The sequence below is a fragment of the Macrobrachium nipponense genome, chromosome 43 (genome assembly GCF_015104395.2).
Source record: "Macrobrachium nipponense isolate FS-2020 chromosome 43, ASM1510439v2, whole genome shotgun sequence".
NCBI lineage: Eukaryota > Metazoa > Arthropoda > Malacostraca > Decapoda > Palaemonidae > Macrobrachium > Macrobrachium nipponense.
Genome location: NC_061104.1, coordinates 37,133,324 through 37,143,340, shown reverse-complemented (window position 1 = coordinate 37,143,340; position 10,017 = coordinate 37,133,324). Strand labels below are relative to the sequence as shown.

General features: G+C 41.6%; 1 protein-coding gene across 17 annotated transcripts in view; it reads right to left on the bottom strand.

Moving 5' to 3' along the window:
• The window catches only part of LOC135213655 (cubilin-like), a 244,559-nt gene that overhangs the window by 74,290 nt on the left and 160,252 nt on the right, over window positions 1–10,017 (bottom strand). For 14 of the 17 annotated variants that reach the window (XM_064247703.1, XM_064247701.1, XM_064247699.1 and 11 more), the window contains one exon: window positions 93–179. The exons of 1 other annotated variant lie outside the window; for it this stretch is intronic. In XM_064247703.1, coding sequence (XP_064103773.1) covers window positions 93–179 — 87 coding nt within the window. Of the gene's footprint in view, window positions 1–92; window positions 180–8,263; window positions 8,339–10,017 lie in introns of all 17 variants that reach the window. 2 more of the 17 variants (XM_064247706.1, XM_064247705.1) reach the window with 2 other exon arrangements.

The window sequence follows — 10,017 nt, the reverse complement described above, 5'->3', positions numbered from 1 at the left end:
GGAGGAAGGAATGAAGGGAGGGAGGAAGGAAGGGAAGGAGGGAGGGAGAAGGATGCTAGAATTCTCTTGAGGAAGTGAGGGAGGTGACGTACTTGGTTCCTTAGTTGAGTATGAGTCGAGCTCTCCATCCACGCCTGACTCATCGCTAACCAACAGCCAGTCTTCGGGTTGGGGGTCTGCTACTCGCCAGGAGCCACAGAGAAATGAACCGAGACAGAGACAGAGACAGAGGCAGAGACAGAGACACAGGGGGAAGGAGGAGGAGGAGGAGAAGGAGAAGGAGCAAGGAGGAACAGATAGAAAAGAGAGGGAGCCAGCCACAGGGTGCACCGGGATCCGGATAGAGGGGTGGGGGAAGGGCAGGGGGGAGGGGGGGGTTGCGGGGGCAAGAGGGTGACGACGAAAAGGAGAGTTCGAAGGAGACCGGGGAAGACGGACGAGGAGGAGGAGAAGGAGTATGGTCGAAGAGGCATCATGAATGTGACAGGTTTCGTGGGGGTGGATTCATCAAAAACAGACCAGGAAATAAGGGGTTACGGGTGGACAGAGAGGAAATACGCAAGCACGAGAAGAGGGAGGAGAATATATACATAAATATATATGCACATACAAATATTTATATATCATATATATAGATATATATATATATATATATATGTGTGTGTGTGTGTGTGTGTGTGTGTGTGTGTGTGTGTGTGTAAGGTATAAAACAGACAATTTCAAAGAACATGAATTCCAGAACAGACATAGAAATCGTTATCATTGAAAAGTGTAAAATTAGGGTATGATAAAAAAATAATTGAAAAACCCGGAAAATGACAAAACAAGGAAAAGGCCCATAGAGAGAGAGAGAGAGAGAGAGAGGAGAGAGAGAGAGAGAGAGAACAGTGACAAATGACAAAGGTTTCAGAGGGCAGTTGCAACAGGAAATTAAGTACGATTGTTGATGGGAGCATCATATCGCAAGAGAAGAAGAAGAAGAAAAAGAAGAAGAAGAAGAAGGGAAGGAAGGGGCAAGGAAAGGAAAGGGAATGGGGAGGGGGGAGGGGGGGGGGGGGTCGGTCGCAAAACGTCCAATGGGTTGGTTGGTTGGTTGGTGGGTGTTGGGTGCGTCGAGGGGCCAATGCATTGAGTGCGTGGAGCAAGTCGGGAGATGGTGGTAGTAGTAGTTGGTAGTTGTGGTGGTGGTGGTGGTGGTGGGGGGCAGAAGAAGACCCTAATTAGTAGATTCATGGTAGTACTACATGATCATTGTTGGATTAGAAAAAAAAGATAAAACAGGTCAAAATTTCCCTTTGAGTATTATTCGTAGCACTCATACACTGTAATGGTTGGCTTGACAAAAGACAAACATTAAAAAAACTGTCCATTTGAGTAGCTTCATAGTAGTACTACGTAGATGGTCATGGTTTGCTTCATAAAAGACAAAACATTAAAAAAATTCTTTTTGGAAAAATAATTGGGGTCAAATGATCTTATCATCTGACAGTGATGCCCGGCGCGTTCTGTAAGGGAATGCACAAACCATGCTATGCTATGCTATGCTATGCTTGGGAACTGCTTAACTGGTAGAAATAAAAGCCTGGCAAAATGCGTCACAAAGAAAGGAATCAAGATGAAGGCTGTCAATAGAGTGGTCAAGATCTCCAGCAACAAATGAGCGGGAAGCAGAACGCATCACCAGACCAAGTTCGTACATCTAGAGACCAGTGGAATTGGGTGGAATAACTAAACCGGTTCAGTTGGAAAGGGGTCTTCTCTTCAGAATGAAATGCAGTTGGTTGGTTGGTTTGGTTGGTTGGTTGGTTGGTTGGTTGGTTGCGGGAAGCGTCATGAGAGTAGGTGGGGTGGTGGGACTGAGGGTCCTGAAACTGAAATCATCGGACCTCCGTCTTTCTCCAAACCGCTCACACCTCTTTGGAATTTCTTTCCCTCTTTCTTTCGCTTTTCACGGGATTTGTCTAGCGTTCAAACAGGTGACAGTCGTCACCGTGACGGATCATATGAAAAGGTCTTATCTCGGTATTGTCAAAATGGAACGAAACAGAGCAAACAAACACGAATAGCGAAGGCCTTCCAGGGCGATACCGGCTCACCCAGAGCAGATGACCATAAACATGACAGGATGTGAAAGCCTTCAGGATCACGGCAACCTGTTTTGGTGTTTCAGTATCATATGGACATGAAAGAGATTCCGAAATAGACATGTAGCATAATATGATTTCAAGGTTGGTTGGAACACAAACACACGTGAAAACTGGCGTGAATAAGCCTCGTCCACAGAGGGTAAATGAACACATCTCGGAATCTCTCGTAACGATGACAAATAACTGGGGTTTCAAAGCAAAGAAAAAAAAATAAAATAAAAAAGGAAAATAGATTAAAAAAAAGATCACAGGAGTAATATAAAATTAGTCAGGCTGTGGATTGCATTTATGCAGGAATAGAAAATCCATATCAAGTACTTCTTCAAATTGACATTAACCACCGTCGCAAGAAAGTGAGTTGTCCATAGAAGTCAGATCGTTTGATACCAGTATCATGTGGTGCTTATTCTAAATGACTCAAAATTGACAGAGGAACCCGACTGCAAGCAAAAATGATGAACCACTGACCTTTTGACGTCAAGAATCTTGTGGCATTTATTCTAAATACCAAAATTGACAACAGGACCTTTAGACGTCAAGAAATACGGGGCATTTATTCTAAATACCAAAATTGACAACAGGACCCCGATAGCAAAGATATATAATGTGTTACAGATTTGTTCCTCTGACATAAGAACATTTAATTTTACATTTAATTCACGCGAAAGGTCTCTTCCAGTATGGCGACTTTTAGATTCCTGCATTCTACAACTCCATTTTTCTCAGCTATGGCTGAATTGCATCCAGTTCTTGTCAGCCCGTCCTTCCAATCATACCCCAGGAGATGCAAACCACCTGCCATTCCACATTTCATGAACCAAAACTCAATGTGTCTGTAGAGGGCGGAAATACACGCGGCAGATCTGGTACAGCCGTCTTCTGCAATTTAGGGAGAATGAATGACTGGATGACTATTTTCTCTTTCTCGATTCTGTCATGCTCTTCGATTTGGAAGTAGGAAGGATTTCTGCCATCAAAGTCCCAGATGTTGTCTTAGTTGAGAGAGAGAGAGAGAGAGAGAGAGAGAGAGAGAGAGAGAGAGATAAAATCCCTGCTGTGAGATGAACAATCCTGAAGGTAATATTTCAAAGTGACCGGCGGGTCAGTAGTCAGAACCATCAGATCTTGCCTTTTATACATTCTCTTCATTTAGCACAGTGAGGGTGAAGGCGTGTCATATGAAAAGTCTTGTCTGGCAACCTGAACGAAGTGATCTCGAACGCTTTTGTATTTTGATGATGGGTTTCAGTGCATTTTCAGGCGTCATACATGATGAATCATATAATAATAGTCATGGCCGTGCATTGAATAAGTGTTGCACAGTTGCAATGCGTAGACAAGACCCAGTCTATTGAAACCCATCCTTCGTAAATAATAATGAAATAGGACAGTGAGTGGCAATTAGCCTTTGGCTTTTTGAATCTCTCACAAACTGCAGGAGGTGTTACACTTCAGATCCTCAATCATTATTTCAAGATAAAGTTGCTGCCCCCCCCCCCTACTCCTTTCCTCCCCCCTGTGACCCAACACGGTAGGTTATCAGCTAAATCTTTCGAATCCGTACCTTAGGGCTGGCACATTGTGGGGGGAGGGGGAGGGGGGGCAGGATCTTCGTGCAATGAAACAAGAAATTATGTAACCTTGGTATTGGGTCTCTTCACCCCATCTTAAAATACTTGCTAAAAACTGGAAGGTAGCACCAAGTATTCAAAGAGTAAGCATGATTGCATACATACAAAAACACACACACACACACACACCGGAAGACTGCCATCTAATATATATATATATATATATATATATATATCATATATATATAGATATAATATATATAATATATATATATATAATGCAAGTGGCATGAGGAAAGGTTTCGGTGGAGTGTATATTATCCAGGAATAAAAAGAAAACGATTTGGTAAATCTGAATCTGTGCCTAGCTAGGGGGAAAGGGCATCGTGCTGATGTGAATGTAAAAGTAGTAAAACAGAAGAGATGGTGTTGTTGATAAGTATGGAGTCCTGAAGCACATGAGAATGCGAGAACTACTGAGGAAATGTGTTTGCCAAGAAGTGTGACTGTTGGAAAGACATGGTTAGCAAAACTGAGCTAATATTAATATGTATGCTGCTCTTGGGCAAGAGAAAATTCTGAAGAAAAGAATTTGTTAGGTTATGTATTGCTGATACGAGAAGAAGTAGGAAGTATACTGGATCATAAGTTGGAAAAGAGGAGTTGAAGATGTGTACAATCATTATCGATGTTAACAAGTTTGAAAAGAAAGAAGTAAGAAATGCGCATCATGAGAAAAGGGACAGAAAATGGGCCAGGGGTTAAGAAGCAAAGGTGGAAGAAAGAGATAAAGGCACAGGTAAAATTTGAGTTTTTATGACGAAGGAAAGTAGGGAGAGGGAATTAACACGCTTTGTGGCAGGATGAGGAAATGAGACGTTCATTGAAGGAAAACTGGAAATGATTTGAGGAGTAACTACGACAGAAGACGTCATGAATGCGCATATACAGGACTGTAAGAAGAAAGCAAGTGCAAACAAAGGCACGTGTTAAAAGTAAAGGAAAGAAGGCAAAACTCTAGCAACAATATGTTGTTCTCATTAAAGATAAAAGTAGAAAGTGTGCAAAAGGAACTGAGAATGAAAACTGCAAATAGAGTTACAAGGAGTTACAAGGATTAGGGTGCCTCAAAGACTTGTTAGTCCTTCCGAGGAGACATGGTGTGCTCACTTATCTGTAGGAGCAGGTTTTACAGAGCATTCACAATATCCTAATGATTTTATCTAGCTTTCTTTTAAACTCTTCCACATTTTTACTGTTTACAGCTTCTGGTGGCAGTTTATTCCACGCGTCACATATCTTGTATGTAAAGAAGCTCCCACAATGGGATGTGTTGTATCTCTTCAGTTCTAGTTTCCATCCATTATTTCTTGTCTGGTTTTCGTTTAATGTAAATAGGTTACTGTCTACTTTTGTTATGCCTTTCAGTATTTTAAATGTTTCTATTAGTTGTCCTCACAATCGTCGTGTTTCTAAGCCATACATGTTCAGGCTCTCTAACCGTCTTCGGTAACCTATTTTCCTGATGGATGGAATTAACTTTGTGGGTCTCGCCGTACTCCTTCTACTCTATTTATGTCTTTTCTTTGTGTTGGTGACCAAAACTGTAATGCATATTCAAGATGGGGTCTAACTATTGATGTGTAGAACTGCAGCACCGTTCTTTTGTTTCCGTATTTGAACTGCCTCTTTATGTATCCCACTAGTTTCTGTGCCTTCTTTTCAGCTCTTATGCCCTGTTATGTGGATTTTAAGTCCTTGGTAATAATGGCTCCAAGGTCCTCCTCTTGATCTACACTATTTATGTCATTCCCAAGCAGCATGTCATGGGTGGAAGCTGTCCAGCGTCAGTGGAGAGGCTCTGTGGAAAACTGAAGAGAGGCAGAGCTGACTGATGCAAGAGAGGTAAAAGTTGGTGGCTGTTAGAAAATGCCTGTGGATGTAACAGTCGAGGACGCTAGGAGGGCGAGCAACAAGCTCAAGAACAGAGAGGCTTGAGAAGTGATTGAGATTTATAAGTGAGGTGCTGCGGTATGGTAGTGAACATGTGACTGATTAACTAAGCAGGATCTGCAAGGGATATCTGAAATGGATTATAGAGGAGCAACTGTTGCTCTGAATAAGGGTAAAAGTGGCACTGCGAGTGTCAGGATGAACAGTACAGACATTTCTTACTTTACAAAGGAAGGTGTATGACTGGATTTTGAATGAGAAGGTAAGACAGTAAGACAGCCAATAGAAGGATTGATTGGGGAACAACATTATTGGTTTGTTTGGGACTGTGTCTCAAATGATTTTTTAAAGAAAAAGTTATGACAGAAGTTAAAAACTTGGAAAAATCTATGATACGATGCAGTCAGTTCAGTCACTATGGAGTATGAGTACAACTGAAATTTTCATGACTAAAGCAAAATGTGAGTTAGAATATAAACAGAGAATGGTTAGTTCGGTATAAAAGTGGTTCAAAGGTAGGGATGTGTTACATGTATGTCTTTATGACTATTTATTGTATAAAACCACAAGTCTGGGGAGTAGAATACTATACTATTTCAGGAGCAGTTTCCAGAAATCGTGTCTCTGGCTAGATGGAGTGAATGAGGAGGTCTTGGAATAGTTGTCAGCGATTAAAGTATAGCTGTGGCAATGATCATTGCGTGACTTTTTTTGTGAGCCATCTCCGTTTACGAGGAATGGCTTAAGGACACACACACACACACACACACACACACACACACACATATATATATATATATATATATATATATATATATATATATATATATATGTGTGTGTGTGTGTGTGTGTGGTGTTTGTTTGTATGGTGTTTTTATACGTTGCATGGAACCAGCGGTTATTCAGCAACGGGACCAACGGCTTTACGTGACTTCCGAGCCACGTCGAGAGTGAAGTTCTGTCACCCGAAATACACATCTCTCACTCCTTAATGGAATGGCCGAGATTCGAACTCGCGACCACCGAGGTGGGACGCCAACACCATACCAACCATAGAAACATAGAGAAGTCACACGTGTATAAGTGACACACACACACACACACATTGTCAAATATGGCTCTAGAGAAAAGCAGTGCAATATGCAATGCTGATCTCATCCCTCAACTGCTCAATCAGGGATGAATCTTATGTGCAGAAAACTTCAACAGCATCAACCGCTTTGTATGTCTACACAAAAGCTCACAGCAGAGTTCATTTCTCTTTACACATGTGACACTCGCCTCTAACCTTCTTGCATTCTCTCTCTCTCTCTACCTCACTTTTTTATTTTGTATTTTAAAGTTAATCTGGTCTAACAGCTTCTCCGGTCCATCTGCTCAGCACTCTCTCATCGTCTGTCTTTTCCCATCCCTTCCCCAACCTTCCAAAACACCCTCTCTCTTCAGCAACACACAGTCATTCATTTTTTTCTCTTGAACGGCCCATCACGAACCGCCTCCATATCACGCCGCAAGAGCTCTGAACATGTTGCTCACACATCACTCAAGAATGCATCCACTGATCAGAGGGCGGTGCTTCCAGAGAGTCATTACATTTGGGATCTTCATCACTCCTGTCTTTTTGGCCCTTCTGTCAAGACTGTCACACAGATCATTGGAGGAATTGACGGAAAATGTGTCTTGAGAGGGACTTTACACCGTTCACATAGCACAAAAATGACAGTCAATTTTGCCAAGGCTCCCCTGACGCGCTTCCGTACAGCAAACAACACTTCTGGTGTTACCGTTCCTTGACAACATGGTAAACTGAAATTCACAAATGCGATAATCTGCCATGTTAGAGGAGTTGTCAGACATTGAGGTAACGTATACTTGGAAAATGATAGCAAGCACGGGCCCTTGTCAAGTGGTAAAATTGGAAGAAGAGGAAGAGGCCTGATCCCGACCTCTGCACTCTACGAACCAACAGTAGGTCTGTCAGATTTTAAAAAGACACGCATGGTTCGGTGGCCAGGTCATTAGCCGCAAATGTCTCTTTCCCAACGTTTATCACCAATGAACATTGAATGTAAACTATCTCATACGAAAGTTGTGACGGCAATCCGAAACACCTGCAACTGAGGCCAAGATCTGTCCCTGAAAATCTCTCAGGGTCTTTGTCATTGTTGTTCGTCGTTACCGGAGAGATTGCTCATTGCTTCCGATTTTTCCTCAGGTTATTACTCTATCCTTTAACGCAATTGGACAGGTCTATTTTTACCATTCTGGCTCCCCTCTCAAAACATATTTTGTGTCATTTATTTTTCTTTATGACCGAATTCTGGGTGACGCTTGTTCTTCCGCATCGATGTCGACCAAATACGAGTTTCCTCTTGGCCTCGGCCAGAGAGCATCAGAGAAAGAACCAAGCGAAGTCCAGGGGTTTTCGAGAGCGAAAAAGCGAAGAAGAGCATGACAGAAAAATCCAGTTGGCAAATGACAGCGTGTGACTCATCGATCGCGACTTTGATCACCAGCACTCCGCTATTTCCTCCCTCTGCGATCCCCCGTTTTGTTGCAAAGAGAGAACACATTTCTAACATCAACAAATACCGTGATAATAATACAGTTCCTCCAGGGTGAACACCACAGTCGGAGCTTCTGTTTTATCATCATCTTCATCACACTCTGAAATACAGAAGTGCCTTACTAAGTGCAACACTGGTTTCCATGGAAGACCTACCATCTTATAATTCATGTATTCATTGCCAAGATTCCCTACCAACAGACTACACAATCACATCATCTGGCCTGAAAAAATATATATATATATATATATATATATATATATATATATTATATATATATATATATATCTATATATATGTTGAAGGGTCGGCAGGTAAATGGAAAAAATCCCTTCTTGATCATCTACCTCACTTCTGGTACCCTGTTGCGTAGGTCCTCCAGGCAACGAATGATCTTTTTCAATAATCAGGTTGTGAGTTCATGACTGAACTGAGAAATGCAATGGTAGTCTCTGATATAAGCTTAACAGTTTTGTCTTCTGCTTACATTAGGTAAATCATAATAACTACAGTCTGGTGTGAACAACTTCTTGAACCTCGATGATTCTACAAACTCTGGAACAAAGCAAGTTTTATATTGAATGAGGAGACAACAACGTACGTACATGGCATACACAACACAACACTTCCTGAAATACATTTCATATGAAAATCAAATCAAGCTCTGCAGTACAGGCAATGCAACGCACAGCAGTATATCTTAAAATCTACAGCAGAACAGACACTGAAATACTCTGAAACGGAACTGGGAATTATTGGTCATGGTCTCTGAAAGAAATATAAATAAATAAAAAAGGAGGTAAAAACATTTCTATCGGAGGGAAAGAAAATTCTAAAAGAAAGGGAAATAGTCCTGAGTGATTTATGGTATCTACTAATTGGTGAGCGGAAGGAGGACAGAGAAATGATTCCAAGGCCATCTTGACCTCTTCGGATCAAGAGGAATCTTCGATACTTTCTTTCTATATGTTCACCGTCGTTTATTGGCAATGAACTTACTCATGAACCGATTATGAGTAACAATGACAAAAAAAGGAATCGCTATTGTTATACAACTAAATAATGACCGATGAATACAAGATGTTAACGCATGATCGACTGTCGGTGGAAGAGATTCTGGAAGCTGTTCACGCAAAACCAGAAAGGCCTTTGCGGGATGCAAACGGCATCTGCAAATGTAGAAACCGGTCTCCGCTCTCAACATTATCATTCCTAGAGTCCCACGAGGCTGACCCAAAAAAGACTGCTCACACGAGGGGAGAAAATCGGAGCAAAACCAAATGAACATGGCTTAGCACGTAGGGAGGGACAGGACAGTGCAACCGAGGCCTTAGGAAATGGTGCACAGTTATCTCTCATCATCTTCCGGGGACCGAACGGCAACAAGACCTTCGGAAAAGGAAAAACAAGTTCTGTAGCCTTTTACAATTGGGACCAATTTCATTGTGTTCTATACTGGTCGATACTTTACATATATGTATGACTTGATGTTTCAGAGATAATCTGTTTAGTCTCAATTACTACAGAAACTACTACACGATCAGCCATCTTAACTGAAGGACCAACAACGCTGGCTACTACAAACTCTGGGGCTGCCTGCAACGCACTCGGGCTACTCAATATTGAAAAAGTTACATCATAACTAATAAAACGAAGTTAACAATATCGATAAAATCAATATTGATTTTGAATAGAATCATACAAAAAAGAGTAACATGACTCCTCCTAAAAGGAAACGGAATTCCAGATAAATTCGTCAAACGGAGGAGTCGACACTGC